The sequence below is a fragment of the Myotis daubentonii genome, chromosome 4 (assembly GCF_963259705.1).
Source record: "Myotis daubentonii chromosome 4, mMyoDau2.1, whole genome shotgun sequence".
Lineage (NCBI taxonomy): Eukaryota > Metazoa > Chordata > Mammalia > Chiroptera > Vespertilionidae > Myotis > Myotis daubentonii.
The window spans coordinates 32864459-32891884 of record NC_081843.1 but is presented as its reverse complement, the minus strand read 5'-3'; the positions used below and the strand labels follow the sequence as shown (position 1 = coordinate 32891884).

The 27426-nt window shown below is 55.9% G+C and overlaps 1 protein-coding gene across 4 annotated transcripts in view; it reads left to right on the top strand.

Annotated features, from left to right (window-relative positions):
• The window catches only part of GTF2IRD1 (GTF2I repeat domain containing 1), a 110583-nt gene that overhangs the window by 19240 nt on the left and 63917 nt on the right, over positions 1-27426 (top strand). For 3 of the 4 annotated variants that reach the window (XM_059693432.1, XM_059693433.1, XM_059693436.1), the window contains exons 2-8: positions 13210-13338; positions 16059-16200; positions 19496-19651; positions 21378-21561; positions 22236-22546; positions 23697-23786; positions 25474-25557. In XM_059693432.1, coding sequence (XP_059549415.1) covers positions 13216-13338; positions 16059-16200; positions 19496-19651; positions 21378-21561; positions 22236-22546; positions 23697-23786; positions 25474-25557 — 1090 coding nt within the window. In that variant the 5' untranslated portion in view covers positions 13210-13215. The remainder of the gene's footprint in view (positions 1-13209; positions 13339-16058; positions 16201-19495; positions 19652-21377; positions 21562-22235; positions 22547-23696; positions 23787-25473; positions 25558-27426) is intronic. The other variant, XM_059693434.1, reaches the window with a different exon arrangement.

Genomic DNA, 27426 nt, shown 5'->3' with positions numbered 1-27426 from the left:
ATTCAGAATGCAGTGAAAGCAAACACGTGGGCACAGAATGCCATCAGAGTAATTGCCCGTTTTTAAAGAAATGAAAGTGTGTTCCCTCAAAGGACCTGCTCTGGAGAATAGGAAAGCACCTGTGCCCAGCACAGCAGTGAAGCACACGGAGGAGCACGCTGTGCTGTGGCGTGAACCTGCGCTGGGTGTGCCGGCCTGGGCTGCAGCCCTCCCCCCTCCGGGCCTCGGTTTTCCCAGATGCACATGGAGGTGGGGCCCATGCAGCTCTGAATCCCATGTCGCTAAGTGTATAACTAAAGAGCACTAAGGGTTTATTTTCTAAAGTGGCGGGAGCTTGCTCTTGCAATGCTATTTATCAACTTGCCTCCCTTTCTCCATAAAGCAAACCGCACTGTCCTTGACCTCTGTCCATGCTACCCCCAGGCCATATGACAGGTGGAAGGATCCTTGCAGGTAGTCAGTCTCCTTGAAAAGCATGGGCTTAATACGGGGCCTACTTCCACTTTGAAAACCGCTAGGGACAGAGGACCCAGTGCCTGTGGGCAGCCCCTGCCCGTCCACCAGGAGCCAGAGTTGGGGCTTTACATAAAGGACCGGGGACAGCCCTCCATGGGAAGAGTTTCCCTGGGTGGAGCTAAAGCCTGCATCCCTGTAACCTCTACCAGCTCGGTGTGAATGCACCTGGACTCCGTGTGGGATTTCAGAAGCCAGTCATGGAGCCGGGGATGGGCGAGGTGACATGCATCACCAGGCCCGGTGTAACAGCTGCCACTTGATAGCGCTCAGTAAATGGTAGCAGCTGCTGCTGTTATTATTTTTAAATTTACCGTCTTCATCATCTTTAAGCAGACAGTTCGGTAGTGTTAGGTATATGCACGTTGTTGTGAAACCAGTCCCCAGAAGGGTTTTCATTTTCCCAAACTGAAACCGCGAATTACACACTGTCTCCGTATTCTCCCCTTTTTGCAGCCCCTGGCAACCCCTGTTCTGCTTTCTGTCTCTGGGAATTTGACTACTCTGTGTACCTCACATGAAGGGAGTCATACAGTGTCTGCCCTCTTGTGACTGGCTTATTTCACTTAGCATGATGTTCTCAAGGTTCATTCCAGTTGCAGCATATTACAGAATTTTCTTCCTTTTTAAAGCTGAAATAATATTCCATTGTGTATGTATACAACATTTTCTTTATCCACTCATCTGTGGATTGACATGAGTCGCTCCCACCTTTTGGCTCTTAACAAATAATGCTTCTATGAACATGGGTGTACAATATCATTTTGGGGTTTATTATTTTATTATCAACATCACTTTAATATCAGATCTCAAACCTGCCCGGCTGGTGTAGCTCAGTGGTTGAGCATCGACCTATGAACCAGGAGGTCATGGTGCGATTCCCAGGTCAGGGCACATTCCCGGGTTGCAGGCTTGATCCTGATCCTCAGTAGGGGGTGTGCAGGAGGGAGCCCATCAATGATTCTCTCTCATCATTGATGTTTCTCTCTCTCACTCCCTCTTCCTTCCTCTCTGAAATCAATAAAAAAATATATATTTTTAAAAATATCAAACCTAGAGTGGATCTGAGAAGTCACCTCTTTTAACCCCTTATCCAGTGCTTGGGTCTATCCATCCCAATTCCTGCTGAGATTTCTGACCTGGGATTCGTGCCAGGGGCAGGATGGGAGTCCACCGCCTTCTAATGCCTCTGATTGTCTGCGGGCCAGGAACTGGGTGGGGGGTTGGGGGGTGGGGGGTGGGGCTTAGGATAGAGGAAAGAGTGGGAGCATGGCAGAGGGAATTTCAAGCGCATGTCCTCTGTACCTCCAGATGCACCGCCAGGAGGAAGCAGGTGGGGGCTTGGACAAACTTTCCTCAATGGTGAGAATTGAGGGACAGTGATATTCATCAGGAGAGTCTTGGAGACTGAGGTCTTTAAGTATAGATTCCACTTCAGCTAACATTTAATCCCCCCAGCAGTGCAGTGAGGTGGGTCTGATTTGCCCCATTTTACAGATGAGGAAAGCAGAGTTCGGGGAGATTCAGTAACCTACTCATCAAACTGGTTCCTGGGGAGGCGGGCTTTTCTCTCCTTGAATGGTGCCCAGCACCAGGCCTTTTAAAAGGTTGGTGGATTGATTTGTTTTCATTTATTTATGCCCCACCTTATTTCAGAAGGGATTTGAAAGACATAAACTGTAGTAAAGTGAACCTGAATGGAACATGCCTGCTGTGGAATCTGTTGCCATTAGGAAAGTGTTTGCTTGTAAGTAACCTGTTAAGCAGAAACTGAAAAAGTGAGGCGTTTGTTTTCTGTAAAGAGAAGCCTGGAGGCGGGCAGTCCAGCCCTGGGGCAGCTGCTCAGGGACATCACAGGGGCTGGCATCTCTGTTCCCTGGCTCTTCCCTCCTAGGCAGTGGCTTTGGTCATCCAGATCTAAAGGGGTGGGAGGGATTGCTCAGTGGATAGGGGAGGAGAGGGTCGAATGGGGGTTGAGTGAACCAGTGACGGCATCTGCTACCAACTCCTAGGTTCTTGCTGTGGGTAGATCACCAAATGGCGTGTAATGGGGTGTGGACACCTTTCCTAGAAGCCCCTTGTGTCCCAGTGGCCAGAACAGCGTTACCTGCTTCTCCTTAATCCAGCGCTTCTCAACCTGTGGGTCACGACCCCTTTGGGGGTCAAACGACCCTTTCACAGGGGTCGCCTAAGACCATTGGAAAACACATATATAATTACATATTGTTTTTGTGATTAATCACTATGCTTTCATTATGTTCAATTTGTAACAATGAAAATACATCCTGCATATCAGATATTTACATTACGATTCATAACAGTAGCAAAATTACAGTTACGAAGTAGCAACGAAAATAATGTTATGGTTGGTGGTCACCACAACATGAGGAGCTGTATTAAAGGGTCGCGGCATGAGGAAGGTTGAGAACCACTGCCTTAGAGAGCCAAGCTGCCCCACGCACCTGGATTTAAATGAGGCCACAGGGGGCTCTGTGAGCAGGGAGTGGGGAAGGACTTGGGGTCAGAATGGGGATTGGGACTCACGTGTCTTGACCACAAGTCTAGATCGCCATCCATTGCATGTGGCTCAGGTAAGACCCCCTCAAGCTGCCCTGCGGAGCCTGCCTGAGCAGACAGGAGAGCAAGTCGGGGCTGTGGTCTGCTTCGTTCTCTGCCAGCTGCAACGATGGGTGGACAGTGAGGAGGGGGCAAGGATTAAGGGCCCAGGCAATTCCATCCCCACTGAGGGGCCTTAGGACAGAGATGGGGTGTCCGGTGGGGGTGGGGCTCCTGGGGAGGAGGGATGCCCCTGCCCTGCCCCCAAGAGGAGCGATTTCTTTTTGTTTGTTCTCTCAAGCTTCTTTTTCAAGAAACACAAGCATATGGCAGCGGATGGTGCGGGGGCTGTGTTTGGGTGGTGTGTACGCTTGCCTTTTGCATGGTTGAGTGTATTTTTTCACCAGCTCCAGCACCCAGCTGGTACATAGGGCAGTGAGACTTGAGTCAGAGGTGTTCCCCTGGCATCCGGAAAATTCCAGCTCTTTCCAGTGGTCTGGGGTTCCCAATGAGAAAGGGATTGGAGAACTTTCCGGCAAACCCAGGCCTGGGCTTTGCAGAGGTCTGAGCTGAGGACTGTGTGCCCAGGAGTTGAGGGTGTGGACCCAGCTTTGTGAGTGGGGAGTGAAGGGGTCCTGGACTCATTTCCTGGGGCTGCTGTGACAGATTGCCTTAAAGCATCCAAAACTTATTCTCTCACGGTTCTGGAGACCAGAACAAAGTACCGCTCAGTCAAAGTCACGGTGTCGGCAGGGCCGTGCTCCCATGAGAGGCTCCGGGAGAATCAGTCCCTCGCCTCTTCCAGTGTCTGGTGCCTGCCAGCGTTCTCTGGCTGGTGGCTGCATTACCCCAGTTTTCCAGGTCGGCATCTTCAGATCTCTCTCTGCTCCGTCTTCACGTGGCCTCCTCTTTTGTATGCCTCCTGTAAGGACGTATGTGGTGGCGCTTAGGGCCCCCCTGGATAATAGGTAATCTTCCAGTCGCAAGGCCATTATGTAATCACATCTGCAGAAGTGATTTTTTTCCTACAAGGTGAAATTTCAGGCTCTAGGGATTAGGGCATGCATTTCTTTTGGGGACTATTTCTGAGCCTGTCGTGAATCCCTACGGGCAAATTTGAGTGGCCATTCTTGTAGGCGGGCTCTCCCATAGCATATGCCAACTAGGAGGAGGAGGGCAAGTGGAGATTCCCAGCTGACTCACCCCTTCCCTTCCCATCTCAGCTCTTCCCCACACTGTGCATATGCCTGTGGATACCTCAAATGTATCCAAGCTCTATCCGTGCTCCTAAGCAGCTGCCCCTTGGGGGTGTACCTGCATCTGCGTGGCCTATCCTTGGGGTATATCAGTTAACTATCACTGTGTAACAAGTAGCCCCAAACTTAGCAAGGTCATTTCCCATTTAATCTCCCACAGTTGGGGCTTGACTGGACTTAGCCTCGTGGTTCTTTTTCAAGGTTTCTCCAACAATTGTAGTCAAAAGCTAGCTGGGGCTAGGGTCATCTCAGAGACTTCCTTACTGGTCTGCTACCCCGTCTGGGGAAGAGCTGGGTCTGCTCAGGCATGGCCAGATCCCCTCGGCCTCTTCAGCATGGTCCTGTCATGCTGAAGCCGTGTTGGCTCAGAGTTCCAGTGCGGTGTGTCTCAGACAGAGGTAGGAGCCGAGTGCCTTTCGGGACCTGGCCTTGGAGGTCACGTGGTGGCACTTCGGAGCGCTCTGTTGGTTAGAAGTGAGTTATTGAAGGCCCATGTTCAAGAGGAGGGGAATTGCCGTAGACCAATTCCAGCATGTCATAATTTTAAGAGTTTCATCAAAAGGTTGATGAAACTTGGGGACTCAACAGGGTTGAGTCACACATGTAGTCACCTGTTGGGAATGGCTAAAGCATTTCCCCAAACCTGAATAGGAAACTGATTGTAGCTGCCAGACAGTTAAAGGGCATCTTAATCTACTTGTTATTGCCTCCTACTGGCCAAACACCTGAACAGCCTTAGGCTATCCCCACATTCTGACAATGGACTCTGTACCCTTTGAAACCTTACCCTCTGAAGTGTATTATCTCCACCTTGCCTTGGGACAAATTGTGTTAATAAAAGCAAAGGTCCTAGACAAGGAGGGAGTCTTCAGTTCCTTTAGCTGAAGGTCCTCTGACCCCCAATGCCTTTCAAAATTATATCTTGTCTCCGGACTCTTTTATTAGTCTCTGGATTCCTATGTCATCTATGCACAGCGCCTTTTCCAGATTCCTGAACCCTTCTTGATGCTGGGACATGAACCCCGGCAGGGAATTGCGCTCACCTTCCTCAGGGAATTGATGGGAGAAGAGTCAAAGAGTTTGCTGTCATATTTAAAGCCACTAAGGAAGACACACCAGCAAACAGGCCTCCAGGGCCCGAAACGGAGGTGCTTGCCCAGATGATTCTGGGGGCCTGAGTTGCCAGAAGATGGCCTGGGGAAGATGTGGGCTCCCATGGGGCATGTCCTCTCAGGCTTATAGGCTGCCTGCCCCGCAGAGGAAGGCTGGGCAGGACCTTCTGAAGTGCGGGCCCAAACTCTGGAGCCACAGGTGGGACAGTGCAGGTGTCAGACCCGGAATTGGACCGTGGTCTGTGTCTAAAGTGCTTCAGGAGTCTGCACCAGCTCCCCTCCAGCCTCAGTGAGGACCCCACGCCACATGCTTGCTCATGCCTCGGCCTGTGCTACCCCCTCTGTTCAGAGTGCCCCCTTCCTCCCTCCCTACCTTCTTTGTGTCTCCTGATTCTTCCAAACCTGCCCCTCCCTGAGACACCCTTCCAGGCCTCGTTCTGTATTCCAGGCTGGTCCTGGGCAGACCCAGGGGTCCCAGAGGAGCAGGTGGCGTCTGGAAGAGGAAGAGATGCAGGGGAGGAGGGAAGAAGGAGCTGTGGGTGCCCAGCCAAGGGGCAGCGGGCCAGCCTGGAGAGTCAGGATAGGAGGCACCTCCATGCCTGACAGTAGCTAAGAGTGAGCCAGGCAAAGGGGAGGTGTGTCTCTCACAAAGGTCCCAGAGGTGCCAGGGCCCAGCAGCCAGAGGACAGGCGTGTCCAGGGGCCTAGAGACGTGAGGGTGGGGTCTGGGTTCCCAGTTGGACCACTGGCTAGGGAAGGCATCTGCCCAAGGCATCTCTGGGCTCCGGGGACAAGCCCTCTTCCTACAGGCCTAGGGAGGAGAAAGACCCTTCTGGGTGTCTCCTTGCCTTCACCTGCTATGGGGTCCCCTCTCACTCCAGCTGGCCACGCCCATTGATCTGGGATATTTCAGAGGAAAGTGGGCTGAAGGCTTTGTCGTAGGGTGAAAGGAGCCCAGGTTTAGTCGGCAAGATCTGGGTTCAGGTCTCAGCTTCGCCACATCCTGGCTCTGAGGCCTTTGGTCGGGGTGCCTGAGCCTCCAAATTTTCTCTGTAACATGAGAGTGGTTTGAGAGTTAACTGTACCCCAGTCCTGGGAGCTTAGGAAACAGCCCTGCTGCTCCTTCCCTGCCTCCCCGCGGCAGAGCCCCCCTCAGAGAGGGTGGTAGCTGTGCCCACTTCCACGGCGCTTGCTTTTTGGCTCTCCGGCCCTTTGAGTGTTCCTGTGTGCGTCTCTGAATCCCTGGGCTCATGGTGTGAGGGTCCGGCACCCGGGCCATGGGCCATCAAATGTGCAAACCCTGCCTCAGGTCCCGTCTGAGCTGGCCTGTCACTGCACCTGGGGTCCCACCATCAGCCGCACTCCTCTGAATTAGGAGTGGGTCCTACGTCCCAAGTCCGTCCTGACTTTGTCACTCACTTTGAGCAGGAATGTCCTGCCTCTGGAACTTGGTTTCTGTGCCCTCGGTTTCTTCATTCCCCCTCACCAGCCGCGCTCCCTGGTTGGAGGGCATGGATGTCAGATTGCTCATAAACAGGATGGCAGCCTCCAAGCGGGAGGGCGAGGCCCCTCTCCAGGGGCCCCTGGTGGGCAGCCGTGGTCGGCTGGCGTGAGTGAGGGTGGCTCTCCAGCCTGGGAGAGGAGGAAGGAGCTGGCAGTGGAAGCAGGGCAGGGAGGGGAGGGTGGGGGCTGTCGAATCCCTGGATGAAGGGAGCATCCAGGATGGTGGGTGGGGAAAGGGAGTTGTAAATGGGCACAGCTGAGAGGTTCATCTGCAACCTCTTGCACCCCTTCTGACCTCTAACCCCATCAGCCCCATTCACTTCTGCTGGGGCCCTGGGGCAGCTCAGGTACTCACCAGGAGGCAGCCACTCTCTTGATGTGCCTGAGGGTCTGGCAGGGGTGTGTGTGGGAGTGGGGGTGGGGGGTGGGGACAGAAGCCCCATAAGGCAGAGCTGGAGCGTGTGGAGAGCAGACCTGGGGTCTGGTCTGCAGGAACACTGCTGTGTTAAACCTGCCCCAAGCGCCTTTCCCATAGGCGTCTAGGCCATGGGCAGCGGAAAGGGCAGGCTCAGGGTCACCTCCCCGCTGGCCTGGGAGTGCAGGGTGTTTGGGATTGGGTGTCCACCCCCCCTGGCCCCAGGGCCGGCTGCAGTGGGCTTGGTGAGCCTGACCTCTGTGGATGCCTCCCACCCGGAGGCAGGCCTGCCTGGGTCATAGCAGCAGCGACTCAGACATGGACACTAGCGCTTGGCTGACTGTTGGCTCAGGGACCGGGCTGGCCTCCAGCTCTCAGCGGCCAGGAAGCTGCCACTGTGTAGGCAGGGAATCCCGGCGAGGGAGGGAGGCGGCAGCAGGAAAAGCCGAGGAAACTGGAGTCGGATGTTGGAGCTAGAAATGTCCCCAGAGACCAACCTGTACCTGGCTGCCTGTCGGGATCCCCTGGGAACTTCAAAATACACTGTCCTGGGCCCGGCTGGGGACCTGTCACCTGAGAGCTTCTGGGGCCTGGGAATCTCGGGGCTGGGCTGGCAGATGTTGGCAGCAGCTGTGCTACCTGCCTGCCTCCCTCACAGATGGGCAGGGGAGGCCGGAAAGCTGAGTGATAGGGCAGTGTTCCCACAGACCAGGATCCCAGGTCTGCTCTCCACACGCTCCAGCTCTGCCTTTTGGGGCTTCTGTCCCCCTCCCTGCCCCCCCTCACATACCCCTGCCAGGCCCTCAGGCACATCAGGAGGGTCGCTGCCTCCTGTAAGCTCCCTGGATGAAGTGGCTCTGCCCTCCTTGGGAGGCTCCTTCTCTGTCCCAGCCTGCCTATCACCATCCTAAGTGAGATGGAATATTTTGGACCTGAAGATAGGACCTAACGTCCATGACTTTGTCTTCCTTGTTGGTGTCTGTCCTTGTTCTCAGAGGCCCTGAAGGGCGTTTGGGCCCCGGGTCCTGCTGGTCCCTGTCTGTGTGGTGGACTGACCAACCGCCTGCTTTGCCTGGGACTAACAGGTTTCTGGGCTAAACCCAGGAAAGTCCCAGGTGAATCGGGGTGAGTTGGTCAACCTGGTTGAGTGTTAGCTGTGGATTTGATCACCTGGTCTTCCTGTTCCCCATGTCCGGGCGAGTGGGAGGAGGAGTCCTCCCAACAGGAAAGACCAAGCTTAGGGACAGACAGACAAGGACAGACCTCATCCCACTACCCAGTGGCTGGGGGTCTTAGGCAAGTCCTTTCCTACTCACACACAGTGATGCTTCACCCCAGACATTCTGATGGCTGTCTGGGTGTTGCAGTGCTGCAGGCCTGGGACCATCTTGGAAGAGCACCTGTCCAGGACACCTGTCTGACCCGGAAGCCTCCCTCCCTTTCCATCCCAGGACTGCTCCTCCATGATCTAACTGTGGCCAGAGTTGCAATCTCTCAGACTGCCTCTTGGTATTTTTTTGGCGGGGGTGGGGGTGGGGCAGTTTAAATGTTTTTTATTGAGTTCAGAGAGAGGAGGGGAGAGAGAAAGAGAGAGAGAGAGAGAGACATCAATGATGAGAGGGAAACATTGATCAGCTGCCTCCTGCATGCCCCCTACTAGGGATCAAGCCTGCAACCCAGGCATGTGCCCTGACTAGGAATCAAACCATTGACCTCCTGGTTCATAGGTCGACCCTCAACCACTGAGCCACAGCAGCTGGGCACCTTTTGTTTTTTGAGAGCCAGACATGCCAAAGTTGTCAGACACTCTGCTCATAGCTTGCAGATGTCCTGGCTCCCACCTGAAGTGGCCGACTGTCATACTTGTTAGTTCTTGAGTACTTGTTGAGTGCCCATGAAACCCCAAGCAGCGTTCGAGACAGTGGGGATACGGTAAATTCGAGAGCCCTGGCCACCCAGAGCTCACATTCTAGTTGGGGAAATCGGGCGAGAAGCTCCTGAACAAGTCATTCAGATCCATGAAGACAATAAGGAAAGACATGAGGAGTGAGTGTACGGGGTGGGGACTGCCGCTGTGGCTTCATGGTCAAGGGAGGTTCCAAGGAGCTGGTGATGGGGCGGAGGCGTGGTGGGCAAAGGAGGCAGCGGGAGGAGATGGAGACCTGGAACGGCATTCCGCCGGGAGGAAGTGCATAGGAGACCCTAGGTGGGCCCAGGACACGCAGGGCCTGCAGCGAAAGGAGGTTGCTTTCCCTTCTGTGGACAGTGGGAAAACAAGAAGCTTCTAAGCAGGAGAGCGGCATGGGATTGATGTGGCTGCTGTTTACAGGAGGGACTGGGGGGGCACAGAAGGGCAGGGGGGCCAGTGAGAAGGCCATTGCCGGGTGTGGGTAAGCGAGGATGGTGGCCTGGGTGGCAGGTGAGGAGTGGACAGACAGGGGTGGGTTCTGGAGCCGAGCAGCGAGACTTCCCCCCGGCTGTTTTAGAAGTGACGGAGAAGGGACTCCGGGATGAGGCCTCGGTTCCAGCCTGGGTGGATGACCAGAGGGAAGCAGATCTGAGCGAGAAACACGCACTGTGCTCCCTGTGAGTTGCTCGTTGGATGGTGAAGAGTGAAGAGTAGTGGAGGAGGCAGGCTGGAGGCGGCATCTCAGGAGACGTGAGAGAGAAATCGAGAGTCACCAGCACGTATGTGACATTTAAAGCCAAGAGATTGCCCAGCAGTGAGGGAGGGTGTTGGACAGGGAAGGGGAGAGGGCCCCGGACCCACTAGCACTTCGCAGTCAGTGCCAGGAGGGGAGTGCCCAGGAGGTGGGAGGAAAACCAGGTGTGTGGCGCCCTGGCAGCCGCGGGAGGTGTTTGAGGATGGAGCGGGTGCTCACGGTCTCCCTGCCTGCCTCTTGACCCTTACGGTCCTTGCCCACCCAGGAACCCAGCGGGGCTGGAAGTGCCTTGTCACTGAGGGCTTCCTGGCCACTTGTGCCCAGGTCAGGGCCAGCTGCCCATGCTCTGGTGTCCTCTCCAGGTACCACAGAGCGGCACTCGGGCATCTCCAGCCTGGCCCCTCACCTGGCCCCGTCCTCTGTTTGCCGGTGTGTGATGGCTCAAGCCGCCGCCTCCGTTCTCACTGTCCCCTCCCCCGGGGACGTTGCTCCTGTGTAGGCTTGGGCACGAGCCTCCTGTGAACTGCCTGTCGTGCTTTGTGTTCTGTTTCGTATAGTGTTTTGGATTTATTGGGTGATTTTTTTACCCCCTTCTCTCATTTTCAGTTTAGAACTACCCCCCGTTTACGTGGTTGATCTGATGTGGTCCCAGCAGACCTGCGTCTGGGTCTCCTGTGTGCAGGGGTCATGGCTCATGGCTCCCAGCCCAGCGCTCTTGCCCCAGCCCCAGCCGCAGCAGCTCCAGCCCCATGGACCCGCCCCTCTCAGAGGTCCGGGAGTTTGCAGGAGGATCTTCTCTCTCCTTCGTCCCGAACACAAGGCTGGGCCTCCTTGGCTTAGGACAGAGGCTCCAAGGAGCCGAAATAGCCAAGACAAGGAGTCAGGGGATGGCCCCCAGCCCAGCGTCCCTTCACTCCCTTCATCACCCCTCCCTCTCTGACTCCCTGGATCCTTCCTAAATGGATTAGGAGCCGCAGCCGGCTGGGTCAACCTGGAGGCCAGGGCTGGAGCGCTGTCTGGTGCCTCCTCCTTTGCCCTGATTTGATTTGGACTCAGCAGCTGGGAGGCTGGCAGCCAGAGGCCTTTCTGGGAATGGCTCAAGGGACTGGCAAGCGGGGGTAGCCGAGGGAAGGGACAAGCAGCCCAGACAGGCGAACCTCTCAGCGGGTCGTGCCCCAGAAGGCCCCTGGCCCTGGTGCTTGCTGCCTCTTGGTCCATTAGCACGCCTTATTCATGGCCTGTTCTACCCTCGGCATCCTTAACACTGTGGATTTTGAACGTCTATCAGATTGCAACCTAGGGGAAGAAATACATTTAATAAACATTTAGAAGTGAACCCAATATACATTTTGGCCAACTGCTGACTGGCCAGTTGTTAAAATCAATATTTATCCGCAGCCAACAGCAGACTCGGGCCAAGACTGAGGCCAGAGCCAAGCTCTGATGCAGCCCTAATTCCTTTGAATGTTTCTGTAACTGAAGTCTGACACCTCTCACCTTGTTGTATGTGACACACTCCGACATTTGCTCTTCTATGTCATCGACGTTATGAGCCACTTAAAGGCCACAGTCCTTGGTTTGGACCACAGTGCCTTGGTCCATCGTGTATGTCCGGCCCTGAGCTGTGCCCTGGAAGTGCAGCGGTGACAGGCAGACTGGTCCCTGTCCTCACAGAGCTTAAGGTCCAGGAGTAGCTGCACTGATAGAAGATACTCCAGGCTTGGCACCCTTTAAGGTGCCAGACCCAGTGCTGGTTCCCACCCCCGCCCACCCCATCCCTAGTCATGTACACAGACTCCTTCACCCCGTTCTGCTGGAGTAAGGAGGCCGGATCTACAAACTCCCTCCAAGGCCGCAGCCTGTGGGTGGGCCCCCTGGATGTGTTTCCTGGGGTCTGGAAGGGGAAGGGCAGGATGGGACGGGGACTGAGGGAGGCTGACCTTTGCATCTAGTGGGTGCCCAGACCAGGCTGGGTGGTACAGGGGCGGCAGGCCAGTTTCCTGCCTAGGGAATTCCTGATAGGGGAGCCCTGGTCTGAGGGTGCCCCAGAGACGGGGAGAATGCAGCTCTGTTCTCCAGGAGCCTTATGACGAGGGGACAAAGTCCTGTGTGTGAGAAACCCAGGTCTGAGATGAAGCAACCTCTGTATCTCTGAGACTGAGTCCCGACAGCCAGGAAGTAGACTGTGGCTCAGAGGCCTCGGAGCAGTGGCCTTCTCCAGGGGAGCTTGTGGCTTGATGCAGAGCTGTGATGGAGGAGCTCGGGGACATGTGGGAGGACAGCAAGGGTAGCTGGGGCAGGAGAGGGCAGGAAGTGGGGTGAGAGGGGGTACCTTCACAGCAGAGGCAACAATTAAAAGCTGAGCAGGCAGTCAATAGATGACGAAGGGGCCAGGAAAGGCAGTCGGGGCAGGGAGAGTGGAACCTGTGACCGCTGGGGAGCCACAAGAATGTGGGTACATTGCCCAGACAGCATGGTGCAATGGTTGAGCATTAACCTATGAACCAGGAGGTCACGGTTCAGTTCCCAGTCAGGGCACATGCCCGGGTTGTGGGCTCGATCCCCAGTGTGGGGCATGCAGGAGGCAGCCAGTCAATGATTCTCTCTCATCATTGATGTTCCTATCTCTCTCCCTTTCCCTTCCTCTCTGAAATCAATAAAGAAAAAAATTTTTTTGAAAGAATGTGGGTATATTTGGGGGATGATGACACCTAAAATACCTGGAACACCTAAAATGTCTGGACCAGGAACCTTGAATACCAAGCTGAGTCCAGAACTGTGGGCAGTAGGGAGCCACATAGGGTGTGTGAGCAAGAGAGAACTATAGCCAGAGCAGTGTGTATGGGGAGAGTTGATGGTTGGGTTGCTGGACAGACTGGTCATAGTCCTGGGCTCAGCTCTGAGGCTGCAGACTTGGGGGATGTATCTGGGGCACATGTCTCCTTATCCTGCCACCTGTGCCATGCCTGTACAGGCCACACGCCAGCCGCTGCGTGTCCAGGTCTGTCAAGGCTCTGATTCCATCTTCATATAAGACCCTTAGGAGAAGAGAAGGCCAGCTCTTGACTTGTCCCACGTGGGAAGTAGAAACAGCCCTGAGGTCTGGGCCAAGCCAGTCGGGGTGGGTCCCTACCACGTGTTCCACTTCCCGTGGTGCACACCCACCTCGGTCTGCTCCCTCTCTCTACCCAGGTGACCATGGCCTTGCTGGGGAAGCGCTGTGACGTCCCCACCAATGGCTGTGGGCCTGACCGCTGGAACTCCGCCTTCGCCCGCAAAGACGAGATCATCACCAGCCTTGTGTCTGCCTTAGATTCCATGGTGAGTACCCGGCCCACCCCAGGGAGTGGGACACCCAGCTTCATAACCAGACGTTGGAGCTCGAGTCCCACCTCTGCCTACGTCAGGGGACGAGAGGCTCAAGTGAGGTTAAGTACATAAACATCCAGTCCTGGGAATAGAGGCTGGCCCCAGTCCTCATCCCCTGCTCCTCGTTTCATTAACTCTTGTTCAAGGCCCGTCCCTGGCATGGTCACAAGCCTCCCTCCCAGCACCTGGAAGATAATGTGTGGGCAGTGATTCGTTAGAGAGCTGCCGCTGCATCTTGGGGCTGGGAGAGAGAAACGGGACTTCATAAATTACTACTCTGCTGGCACCGTTGCCTACATATGTAAGCCTGTAGCAGTTTACCTCAAATGAGAAAATAATAATATAATTTCCCTCTATCCTTTTCCGGGGAAAGTTCTATGATGGAGGGTAGGCAGGTGTGTTTTTTAATCTGCATTTTAGGATGGTGAAGTTGAAATTCAGAGAGAGCACCCCCTTACCTGAAGCCACACAGTATGACCAGTTTTTGAAGTGGATTCAGGTGCAAAGTCTTCAGTTCCCTACGACAAAGGGGCTGTTCTGCTGTAGGTGGTCCTAGAGCCGCGTAAATGGTGTTGGGCCAGAGGCAGCAGCACCCCGGGGAAGGCGGCGGGGTGCAACCCCTGCCCTGTGCAGAGCTGCCTTCATGAGGAGGGAGCCGCCCGTGCCCTGCAGCAGCATTAGCCTGGCGGTGGTGGAAGCGCAGCTGACACAGGCACTGATGGCCATCACCACAGCCACTTGCCACAGGAGGCCATTGCCATTTAAATTGTAACTAGCTAAAATTAAATACAGTAAACACTTCAGTTGCTCAGTCACACTAGCCTCATTTCAAGTGCTCAGTGGCCACATGAGGCGAGTGGCCACGGTATTGGACAGGGCAGAAACAGAATATCTCTGTCACGGCAGAAAATCCTATGGGACAGCACTGGTCCAGAGGGTTTTCCGAGGCTCCGTGGGGCTTGGAGGAGCCGATGGCTCTAGCTAGCCTGGTGACATGTCGAAGACAAGCTCCCCCAGCCCCTAGGCCAGCCGTGGGCAAACTACGGCCCACAGGCCGGATCCGGCCAGTTTGAAATGAATAAAACAAACAAAAAAAAATAAGACCGTACCCTTTTATGTAATGATGTTTACTTTGAATTTATATTAGTTCACAGAAACACTCCATCCGTGCTTTTGTTCCGGCCCTCCGGTCCAGTTTAAGAACCCATTGTGGCCCTCGAGTCAAAAAGTCCCCCCCCCCCCCCCCCCCCGCCCTAGGCCCTTAACGGGTTTCCGAGGGACCTTCTTGGGTGACAAGGCACTTGCTTGGAAGTGACTGAACTCTGGCATCCTCAGGGCTCGGAGCCAGGGTCCTCAGGGTCCGCAGGGGTGTGGGCAAGTGCTATCTATCACCACCACCCGCCCCACCCCTGTTTCAGACCCTCCCCCAGGCATTTCCTCACGGCGCCCATTCTTGGTGCCTTTGGGTGAGTCGATTCCCTGCCGGGGCCTCAGCTCCTTCAGCTAAGAAGTGACCACACCACAGGGATCTCCTCCAACTCTGGCAGCCACTCCTTTGTTAGAGACAACCAGATCTGTTTGTCTTGTTTGTTAATATCCTGCAGTGTTGCTGTGGGGAAAGGGAGTGGCAGGTTTTGCTTTAATCTTAGCAGAAAACAAAACCCCCTCAATAGGGCATCAGTGGGGACAGGCCTGCTGGCCCTGCAATGTCCCAGCTTCTCACCAGAGCAACTCCAGGATGGAGCTGGACAAGAGGCATGGTTATGGCCCAGAGAGGGTGAGGAACATGTCTAGGTCACACAGCAGCAGAACTGAGATGAGAAGCCAGATTTCCTGACTGTCAGAAAAGCACTACCTAACTCAGAAAAACCAGCGTTTATCAGGCACCAACTGCATGCTGAAAGTTACAGGCAGGGTTTTCCTGGTGAGATAGGTCAGAGGCCTGAGACGTTAGTGGTCTTGGTTGAGGGTCCCCTGTGTTAGGGCGCCCCTTGCAGTGAGCCCACCAACCTCAACGCTAAGGCTGCAAAATACCTCTTTGCCCGGATGTCCACATGGATGCCCGGTTTAGAAATTCTTTCCCGCCAACAAGGCCTCCTTGAATCCCCACAACCAAACCCACTGAAACCCTTCGAGCTGGGCCGCTTGTCTCCATTCTACAGATTTGGAAACGGGCCCGTAAGGGGTGTGACTGCCCCAGTCCCACAACAGGAAGTGGCTGAAGTGGGATTGAAGCCTAGGTCTGTCTGAGCCTTGGTTCTCCTGGGGCCCGTCCTACCTTTTCCTCACCCAGGCCGTGGAGAGTCCAGGACAGGATTGTCCCTGGGGCCGGGGCCGGGCCTAACAGAGGAAGCCCACCCCAGAGCAGGGAGGACCTGGGAAGAAGGAAGGGCAGCGGCCTTGTGCCTTTGGTCCTCCTCCAGCCTCCGTAAACGTATCTTCTCCCCCTGACCGTGGCCAAGCTCGGAAGGGGGTGGGTGGGATAGGGGGGATGGGGGCGGACGGCCAGGTCATTCATTGATTCCCCTGCAGATTCTAAGACTGAGAATGTTGGAGGAGTGACTGCTCCCTGGAGCTGCTGGTGGGAACTCACATCCCACCCCCAAAGCTGCATGAAGGTGTGCGGGGCTGGGGGACCTTCCCCCGGCTCACGTACCCTGCTCCCCCTGTAGTGCTCGGCGCTCTCCAAGCTGAACGCAGAGGTGGCCTGTGTCGCTGTGCATGATGAGAGCGCCTTCGTGGTGGGCACCGAGAAGGGGAGAATGTTTCTGACCGCGCGGAAGGAGCTGCAATCAGACTTCCTCAGGTTCTGCCGTGAGTACCCCGGGACTCTGCAGGGCCAGGGTATTGGGTCCCCAGAAAAACACTGGCTGTCTTTGTTGGGGGGACGCCCTGGACAGGAGGGGGTTGTGCAGGATTCCCGACTTGGCATTATCAGGGGCAGCCCCCGTTTTAGTTGGAATCATACAGCAGCCCCTCGGTTGGTAGAGCGTGGGTGACTGAACCCCAGGGCCAGCCAGCCCCATCGGCTCATTGACAGAAGGGGACACTGAGGCCCAGTGTTCTCCAGTTCTTGTGCGTCCCTGACACAGAGGCTGAGCACACTTGTTTAATACTTGCTGAGGGCCTGCTGTATGCAACACCCTTCACAATGCCAACACATTTATCTTGACGTCAACCTTATGAGGTAGGCACTGTCATTGTCATAGTAACATAATCTTGGAGCCACCTCCTGGTGGCTCGGGGATGGAGTGACAGTTAGTACTGCTCTGATAAATTGTGCTCTGGCCCTGCACGTACTGCTACTGTTTACTTTTCCCAGCAGGCTTAGGGCACAGTTACAGTTACCCCTGGTTCACAAGCGAGAAACTGAGACTCCGTGAGCATAAGCCACTTCCCCAGGGACATAGCCGACGAGTGAGTGAGGCAGGATCTGAGGCCAGGCCTGAAACCCATGCTCTTTCTGCTACACTCTGTTGGGGTCCAGCCCCTGCAGGTCCAGGGGTTCCCGTAGGTGTGGACAGAGTCGGCGAAGAATGAAGGACACGGAGGCAGCGTTCAGTTGATCATCATAGCAAGGTTCTCTAGCCAGGTTCTGCGTTTATTGTCCTATTACATCTGTATTTATACCAGTTGATTTTAATCCTATCCATTCTATTCCAAAAGTTAGGGTGTTTGTTAATCTAGTTCTGTTGAGTTTAATCCTGTCTAGGTTAATCTCTGTGTTCCATTACAAGGGCTATTCCAAGGTCGCTGCTCTACTGATAAGCTACAAGGAAGTGACTGAAGGAAATTATCCTACCCAGTAAAGGTTATGTCCTCCCAGCCTCGCTGCTTGCCTTCCCTGGGACTGCCCTGTGTTGGTGGGTCTCCAGGGGTATAGGCTTTGGTGCTTTCCCTGGTGGGCAGACCCCTGGGGATGTGGGCCCAACAAGTTCCGAATTTATTGCCAACAGTCTTAGTCCAACTTCTTCATAAGTAGTACATGGTATTTCTGTAACACTAGGGGGATTTACTGATTTATTCTATTCCTTAGTCCTGTTAATCCCTAACCTGGGGAAACAACCTTTCTTGGAGAGGTGGTCCTGTTTAAAACACATAGCGCTAAGAGGGGGAGCAAACATATGCCATATACGCCAGGTCCCTTGAAACATAAGCTGTGCAGATGTTTCTTCCCTGCAGTGACTGTGTCAAGCAGCAAGGGTGGACTGGCTTCTGGCAAATTCCCCCATTTTTATTTTTTAAATGACAGCGCGTGTAAATCAGCGGCCACCTCTCGGATTGGTTTGTTTAAGACTCAGAAGAAGACTTGTTTGTGATTTTGCTAACAGGTCAGTCCGAGGCTTAACCCTGTATCGGCTCCCCACAACACTCCTTCAGAATCGGGAGATGCAGCACGGGCACCCCAAGAGCCTTGCCATGGGGTTCGGGTCGCTCTCAACAGAGACCGATATTCAGGGCTGTGAGCCGGAAGCCCCTGAGCCAGAGGAGTCGTTCTGAGGCCCCCAACCCTTCCATGCTACTTGAGCCTTAGGCCCCTCCTAACCCAGGCCCTGCCTCTGCATCTCACCTCCCAGCGTTTCTTGTGCTTACCCCGGCTGCGCTGCACTGCCTGCTAGTTCACCAGCCCTGTGTCCCTTCCCATCTCTGCCTCTGCCCCACCTGGAAGGTCCTCATCCTCTCCTCTCCCTGGCAGGTGTCTGCCCAGCCTCCTGCCCCCAGGCCGCATTTAGGCCCCTCCATCCCTTGAACCTTTGCTATGGTTGCTCCCCACACCATGCCAGCCCCCTCTGCCCTAAATTTCCATCTGCGCCTGGTGCCTCAGCTTGGCAGTAAGCTGGGGGAGGTCACCTTCACCTTTCTGATGGATTCTTGGGTCCTATGGGGTTAGGGCCTGGTCCCAGCACTGAAGGCTAGCACTCAATCGAGCATTCGCGCCCACAGTTTGGGACTCAGAGCTCTTGAATTAAGGGCTGGCCCTGGAGTCAGATGCCAGGGGCCACATTCTGGCCCTGCCACCTGCTTGCTGGGCCTCAACCTCCTCATCTGTGAAAGGGGAGAACAGTGCTCCCCTCCTCACAGGTCCATCTGAGGATTAGATGAATTAATACATGGCAAGCACTTAGAGCAATGCCTGGCACTTAGTTTACACTCAGTGAATGCCTACGGTTGTCTGACCAGTATAGCGTTTTCCTTACACCCCAGGTCTGGACCTGGGATCAGCCATTTCAGGGAAAGCCGTCCCTTAGCATTGGACCTATCACTCCTGGGGCCCAGCCGCTTCCCCAGCCTCCCCATCCCACTCAGCCCTCAGAGCCTGCACCCTCTCCAAGGGAGGGCGGGGGGCTGGGGCCGGGTCGGGTGGGCAGTAGCAGGGTCTGTGGTCCCCAGTTGGCCAGGCTGGAAGCCAGACTGGGGCCTGATGAAGGTGCACCTGGCTTCGTGGAGCCGGGCAGAGCCACTATTTATAGCACCGGGAACTCAGGCTGGTTTATTTCAAGCGTCACAGCTCCTCAGAGGAGAGCAGGCTGCAAGCTGGGAGGGGGCCTCTGGACTCTCCTCTCGTCTCCTTTCCTGCATGTTTCCTGCAGCTTCCCCACCCAGGGACCCACTGACACGCCGGAGCCTCCGCCCTAGCCCAGCCTTGCACGAACCTGCCTCTTCCAATCCTCTCAGCCCCCTGGTGGGGTCATCATCTCCCCACTTGGCAGAGCAGAAAACGGGGCCTCGATTGTTTAAAATGGAGCGTTAGTGTCAGAGCACAGAGACAGATGGAATAGACATTCGTTGGACCCCAGTTCTGAGCCAGGCCAGCTGGTCTCCAGGGAGAGCTCACCAACTGAGGCCCAGAGAGGAAAGAGACTTGCGTACGGTCACACAGCAGGTTAGGGGTGGCCAGGGACGAGACCCAGGCCCCATGACTAGCCTGGCCCTACGCAGGGCGGGCTTGCTCACCCATTAATTCTTCATTCATTCATTCACTCATTCATTTGCACTTTGTGTTGGGCGCCCCGCTGCGGAGCTCAGCACAGGGCAGGGACAGTCCAGCTCCCTGGGCAGGTGGTGAGATGGGTGCTCACCACCCCTCCGTATGCTCTGTGTCCCATAGGAGGACCCCCGTGGAAGGAGCCGGAGGCGGAGCACCACAAGAGGGTGCCTCGGGGTGAGGCTGGCGGCCGGAACATCGCTCGGTCCACCCTGGAGCATGGCTCAGATGTGTACCTTCTGCGGAAGATGGTAGAGGAGGTGTTTGATGTTCTTTATAGTAAGATCCTTCCTCATTCCATTCAGGGGCCCCAGGCGGGTGGGAGCCCTGGTCCCCACTCAGACGAGGAGGCTCCCTTCTGCCCCACTGTGGACTCTAGGCAGCACTTCAGTGCAGCTCTCCTTCCTCCCGCATCTCTAGGCATGAATCTTCCACCCAGCCGTGTCCTCACCCACCACCCCCCCTGCCCCTGCCCAGGCCCTGGTGGTCACCGCCCCCTCTCACCCAGAAATGGCCCCAGGCCTCCTCACCTGTGACCAAGGGCATCTTCCTAAAGCACACGTCTGACCATGCTCTTTCCTGCACTTCCTTTGGGGGTGCCCTGTCAGGGGGAAGGGCTAGGCTGTACCTTCAGTGTGGCTGGAGCACCCACCACAGCCCCTCCCCGCCCACTTCTCCAGCTGGGCCGGCCGGGCTGACCCACCTCCTGAGCCACTTCCTGTTCTCCAGCACACCCTGGCTCCATTTCACCCCCCCTCGCCTTTGCACCACTGTGCCCTTGGGGGCTGCCTTCTCCTCTGTATGGTGGAGACCATGTTACTCTAAGGCTCAGCTCCAGGAAGCCCCCACAGACTGGTTGGGGCCCCCTCTGGATACCCACTGTGCCCTCTCCCCTCACCAGGCAGCTGCTCTCAGCTGGGTCAGGGATGTACCTGCTGTTCCTGTGGTCCCAGCCTGCAGGTCAGGGCCCAGCAGCAGCAGGGTTCAGAGGGCATTTGTTGAATGACTGAGGGAAGGCCACCTGGCAGCCAAGTCTTTCCTCCGGGGCTGGGGAGGAAAGGGTCAGGCTGCAGAGTCAGGGCCAGTGGCAGCCTTCACACTCCCAGGTGACCTTGGGCAGGCCCTACCTCGTTTATCTCTGACCCACTTTGTGCCTTTCCCCATTCCTCTTGGGTTCTGTGGAGCAAAGGTCTGTGAGGGAGCGCCTGCTGTCGTTTAAATGTCAGGAGGAGGAGGCCAGGCAGGGAGATGGGGCCCGGGGGTCCTACGTAAGCACACTGGCCACCTTGGGACACGAGGACTTGTCACTCGTGCTGGGCTACGCCACTGCAGACACTTTGGCCAGCTGCAGGGTTCGTGCCCAGAGTCCCCTCTGCCCCTGCCCACTCTGCCCTGGCCCCCTCCCCCACCCTAAGCAGAATCAGAGGTGGCACTGAGGTGAGGGCTGTCGCATAGAGGCAACAACAGATGTTTCTGAGCCCAGGCCTCTAGGCCCTCCCACCCCCTCGGTTCCCAGCCAGGCGCCCCTCTCCTCACCCCTCCCTTCATCCTTTCCATCTTCTCAGCCTGTCTCTCCTCTCTTTCTGAATCCCCTCTTTCTGTTTCCTCTCTATTTCCCGTCTTCCTTACTTTCTCTCCCTCTCATTCTCCTCTCCCTTCCTCCCTATGGCTTTTTCCTTGCAATCTCTCTCATGCCCTCTTTTCTCTCATCTCTCTCACCCCTCCTTACCTCGTGCCCACAGCCCCACGCCTGCTTTTCCCTCCACCCAGATGCCTCAATGGGTAGCCCTGGCCCTCAGACAATGGGTCCTGACCCACAGCCCCCACTCACCAGCCTCTGGGGTTATTCTGTGTGAAATCTGCATTTAAGGAACTGATGGAGTCCTGGGAACCCAGCACCAAGGAAAGTCACTCAGCATGGCCCCAGCTCTGGAGCATGCCTGGCCCCCATCCATCCTGGCTGCCCTCTCACACTAGACCTTCTCCTCGATCCCTCCTCCCACAGGCGAGGCCCTGGGAAGGGCCAGCGTGGTGCCGCTGCCCTATGAGAGGCTACTCAGGGAGCCTGGGCTGCTTGCCGTGCAGGGGCTGCCCGAGGGCCTGGCCTTCCGGAGGCCGGCTGAGTATGACCCCAAGGCCCTCATGGCCATCCTGGAGCACAGCCACCGTATCCGCTTCAAGCTCAAGAGGTGAGTGAGGCCGCCTGCCTGGGAGGGGGCCAGGGTCTGGTGGCTGGGCCATAAGGGCTGGGCCAGGAAAGGCTAGGAGGGTGACCTGCTTCCATGCTGGCTCAGCCCCGTGTGGTCACTTCAGACCCCCACAGGGGAAGGGGACCCTGGTTGTAAAAGCTGCCAGTCTGATGGTGGAGGTGAGGTGGAAGTACCATCATGGAGTGTTACCTGAGCCAGGTGTTGAGTCCCAGAAGGCCTCCCAGGGGATCCCTGTGTTGCAAAGAGGCTGGAAGAGACTTGGTTGGGGGAAGTAGCACCGGCAGCACTGCAGACTCCAGGGACGGCCGGGCAGAGTGGAGGTGGCAAGGCAGACCACTGTCAGCACACGGGCCAGGAAGAGAGGGGTGCGATGGGAGGTGGAGTGATTAACTGCACTGAAAGGACACCATTGGTAGACTGGGACAGGGCGGAGGGCCGGGCCTGGCTTCTCCGGTCACCCAGCCATGTGGCCCTGGGGACATCACGCCCCACCCCAGGCCTGCACCCCCACCCGTAGAATGGGGGATGGCTCCTGTCCTGCGTACCTCACAGGCTGTCGTGTTCTGCGGAGGGAGGGCTGCGGGGCTGCAGAAGAGATGTAGCCAGCGGACAGGTGCACAAAGCTGTTGTGTGTCCTTGTCTCCTTTACCCAGGCCACTCGAGGATGGCGGTCGGGATTCAAAGGCCCTGGTGGAGCTGAACGGTGTCTCCCTGATAACCAAGGGGTCTCGGGACTGTGGCCTGCATGGCCAGGCCCCCAAGGGGCCACCCCAGGACCTGCCCCCCAGCGCCACTTCCTCCTCCATGGCCAGCTTCCTGTACAGCACTGCACTCCCCAACCACGCTGTGAGAGAGCTCAAGCAAGAGGTGCCCACCTACCCACTTGCCCCCAGCGACCTGGGCCTCAGCCGGCCTGGGCCTGAGTCCAAGACTCCCACTGCCCAAGACTTCTCTGACTGCTGTGGTAAGCTTCTGCTGGGGGCCCTCATGTCTGGGGGTGGGACAGAGGTTGCTCACATAGGGCACCTTCTAGGGCATGTCAGGGTGTTCAGGCCCTCCCAAAACTGAAGGAGGAATGTCAGGGCACAGGGCTGGGGCAGGACAAATGGCATTCTGGGTTAGACCCAGTCAGACACCAGGCCTTCACTCAGCCTTCTGTGGACAGTGTCCATGGCCTGGGACCAAGAGACAGCCGAGAGGACTCCCAGAGGAATCTATGGAAAACATGCTTGGTCACATGCATTTAATAAGCACCCACTGGATTAGGGATACTGGAAGCATCAGAGAAGCAACAGCTGGATATGAGAAAGACTTTGTTCATGTCCTGGCTTCTCTACTTAGTGGCTAAGTGTCCTGTGGCAAATATTTATCTCTGTGAGCCTCAGTTTTCTCATCTGTACTCGAGCTGTTGTGATCATGATTAAATGACAGAGCTTGTTAGAAATGCACATGCTCAGGCCTCACCGAAGCCTGGCTGAGTCTGACGCTTTGGGGGCGAGGCCCAGCTGTCTACAAATTGACAAATCCACTAAGTGGTTCCAATGTAAGCTCAAGTTTGAGAACTGCTGGCACATAGTAGATGCTCATAAGTTATGTTTACTGTCTATCTTCTATAATAATAAAAGGGTAATATGCTAATTAGACTGGACATCCTTCCTGACAAAGCCGGGGCTGGAGGGAAGCCAGCCCAGGTCCTGGGTGCCTGCCGGCAGCCGGGGAGGGAAGCCGGTACCGGCAGCCGGGGGAAGGAAGGCCTGCTCTTGCATGAATTGTTGTGCATCGGGCCTCTAGTTATAAGGAAACAAAAGGACGCCCACACACATGCAAATGTGTTGGCTGAGCAGGGGGCTGGGATTCACATGGCTGTTTTGTCCCCACCTGTAAAAGGTGACCTCAGACGTCCTGCCCTCCCTGATCTGCCTTTTGGGTAGCAGAATGTCTCAGGCCTCTGGTTAGAGAACTTGCCTAGAGTTCGTGAATACAGGACTCAGTTCTGGGGTGTTTGTGTTGGGTGACATTGTTACCCCAGAGCCAATGCCTGTGCTCCACAGCCAGATCTGGGGACCCCTCTTGGGGCCCACCTCGAACCTGTACCTTTCCTTTTCCTTGTCCAGGACAGAAGCCCACCGGGCCTGGTGGGCCTCTCATTCAGAACGTCCATGCCTCTAAGCGCATTCTCTTCTCCATTGTCCACGACAAGTCAGGTAGGACAGCGCCCATGGCGGCACCCTGACCAGAGTGGGGAGCGGGGGCTGAGGGTGGTGCTTGATAAAATGGAAATGCATCTGCCGTCTCTTTGTGAGAGAAAGGACAGCTCTGCACAAGGGACTTGTGAGTAAAACCAGAGTGTAATCGTTACATGTTGCTGCGTAACAAATTGCCCCCGAAGTTAGCTTAAACCCGCAAGCATTTGTATCTTAAAGTTTCTGTAGGATGGAAATGTAGGAGCAGCTCATCTGGGTGTCCTGGCTCAGGATCTCTCATGAGTCATTGCCATGTCAGCTGTGGCCATGATCATCCGAAAGCCTGACTGGGGCTGGAGTCATCGCTTCCAAGCTCAGTGGTGTGGCTCTTGGCAGGAGGCCTGTTCTCACTCTTTGGGCCTCTGCAGGGCGGCTTGAGCATCCTCACAATATGGCAGCTGGTTTCCCGGCGTTAGTGACCCCAGAGACAGTGAGGAGGAAGCCACATGCCTTTTATGACCGGGCCTCAGAAATCACTGTCACTTCTGCCACATTCTACCCATTGGAAGCCCGAGCTTGATCTAATCCGCACTCAAAGGGAGAGAGAGGAACTCAGCGCCACCTCTTGGAACGAGGAGTATGGAAAAATGTGGGCAGATTGGAAAGTAGCTCACAGAGAGCCGAGAATTGGGGATTCGTTTATACCAAAGCGGGATGAAGACTTCCCAGCAGTTTTGCCTCGTGGAGGCTCCGCCGCACCTTCAGTGAGAGGCTCTTTTTAGAAAGCCTAGTCCCCTTTGATGAGATTGGGAACCCCACTGCCCCAAACAAGGTTCATCCCTGGCAAGGAGAGGATGTGGGTATCCAGCTGGAGCGGCCATGGTGGGCAAGGGGTCCAAGCTGGGATAGAATCTCGCTGGGTACTGGTTGGGTGCTCTCAGGCAAAATACTGAGCATCTCTGAGCCTGTTTTCCCATCTGAAAAGGAGAAGTAATATCTATGTTTAAAGGTTGTCATGAGGGATTAAATGGGATATTACATATATATATATATATATATATATATATATATATATATATACACACACACATATATATATAGTGCTTAGCACAGATAAGCACTTAATAAAGTAAAGATGTTGCTTTATAATTATAATGACAAACGATCACTCTTGTTATTCAAGTTAAATTGAGGCAGAGGCTTTGGTTTCATGTAAGGCCAGTAGGGTGAAGGGTTTAGGGCAAGCCAACAACTCCAAGGCTAGGTGAGACCCCAGATGGATGAGGCATGAGGGCTGGGTCTTTGAGGTCAGGACTCAGCCTCTCTGTTCTCCAAGGGAGCGTTCTCCCAACTGCCTACCTGTCTGGGCAGGAGGAGCCCAGGAGGGACCTGCTGAGCCTGCGCCATATCCTCTGCCCGTGGGGTAGACAGAGGCCAGAGGCGGGGGCGGGTGGGGAGACTGTCAGAGCATCCTGGATCTGTGCGGGGCCGCTTCCTGGAGGAGGCTGGGGCGTCAGGTCCGAGGTGGGAACGGGTGGAAGGGCTGTGGGGGAAAAGCCCAGGGCCCAGGGCGGTGGAGAGAGAGTGGCTGTCTCTGGGCACAGCCCCAGCCGGGAGTGGGGGCAGCAGGGGCGTCTCTTCACGAGGCAGCCGGGCCACGGGTCACGTCTCTGACTGGGCCTCACTCGTACCTCCTGTGTTTTGATAGAGAAGTGGGACGCCTTCATCAAGGAAACCGAGGACATCAACACGCTCCGGGAGTGCGTGCAGATCCTGTTCAACAGCAGATATGGTGAGTGGGCGGCGGCCCGCGGTGTGTCCCTGGTGGCGTGTGAGCATCTCAGTACGTGGCAGTCACTTGTGTTCCCTAACATGACAGCCAGAGCCATATGCTGGCACCCGCATGCCATCAGCGCGAATGTCATCTCCTGTCTGAGGAGGGGGTGGTTGTGTCAATATTTCTCTTCTAGATTCTCCGGGGGGTGGGGCTGATGGCAGAGGCCCAGACCTTGACTCACCTGTGGGAGGCAGGCAGATCGGGGGGCAGGCAGTGAAAAATGGCTGCGTGCAAATTCCCCACAGCACCGTGCCCCTGCCTGCCTCCTTGCCTTTGCCTGTGCGGTGCCCTCTGCCTGGCATGCCCTGTGCATCTTTTGGAGGCAAAGTCCCACTTGTTCTGTGAGACTTAGCCTGGGCTAGGTGGGCCTCCGAAGCGAAGCCCTGTCAGGTATGGTTGACAGGGGCTTCTTATGAATAACAAAGGCTGCCCTTCACACACACACACACACACACACACACCGGTCACTCAGGAGATTACAAGGGTTTTGTGAGTCCTTGCGCCAAGAACCAGAGTTGAAGACCACAGACATACATATTACATCACGTATCGGTCTTGCTTTCTCCCTTCTCTTCACGCACATTTATTGATCCGCACACTTACCAGTCGTGCATCGCGAGCGCCCCTCCTTGTGCCAGGCTCCCAGGCCAGCTCTGGTCTCTGTTGTTGCAGCAGTTGCTGAAGCTGTGTCTTTGGTAGCAGGCAGTGCTGCACAGCCACACACTCCAGTGTAGGGTGGCACACAGGGACGGGAGCCCTCAGAGGCAGCTCAGAGGAAGGTGAGTTCTCAGCAGGCTCAGGGTGTCATGAATGGCTTCACTGAGGAGGTGCCCTTTGATGCAGGCTGGAGCTGAGGAGGCCTGGGCACATGGGCTTGACAGTTCCAGGTTGGGTGGGGTTGAGCAAGGCCCTTGGGGCCTTAGTGAGAAGTCTGGGAGAGGCTGGGTGCCTTTGATGTGGCCACACTGGCCCACCCACTCCGCCCGCCCGGAGGGCTGTCTGTCTGCACCTGAGTCCTCCAGGCCCCAGGCAGGTGTGAACTGGATGGGAGGCAGGGGGAGGGAGCTGGGGAGGGCTCTGCCCCAGCCCCACTGGCACGCAGCCACCAGTTTTCAGGCCTGTTGTGGGCTCTTGATGTTTCCGGAATGTGGAACCTTCTCTAGACATCAGCACCTGGGCCCACCACAGCCAGATCCAAGCAGGAAGGTTGGACTTAGAGTGGCCCAGGTCTTGCCCTTTCTCAGCCTTCCCGTCGGCTGCCCAGGGGAGGAGGAGGCTCCCCGCGAATATTGGGGAGAACATTGGGCGACCTGAGGCGTCCTGCAGACCCCGGATGAATAGATTCTGCCTCTGGTTCTGTCCTTCCAGCTACCAATTCTGGGGGAGGTGATGTGGCTGGGGCGCAGAGGGGAAAATAACGAAGGAAGGGGGGGCAGCCTTTAGGGAGCCTCAAGGACATTGTCACCTGGGAAACGTAGAGACTAGACGAAGGATGTCGGATGGTGCCTGGCGGCTTGGTTCTCCCTTCCCAGCCCTGCTGCAGCTGGGGGCCGGGCAGGGTCGTGCCTCCGTCCACCGGAGCCCCTTGCTGCTGAAAGGCAGGCCCAGCACATCTGATGAACCCCGGTGGAGATGGATTTACGTAGACTCGAGGAACCTATTGCTCAAGTGCTGGGGCTGGGGCGTGGCTGGCGATGTTGGAGGTGGGGAGTCGGGGGAAGAAATGGTTTGACAGCTGTTGAGATTTCGAGGGTTTAATTTGACAGTGAGTTAAGTGTGACTTCACAGTGGGATCTGGCTGCCAAAGCCGCCAACGCAGACCTA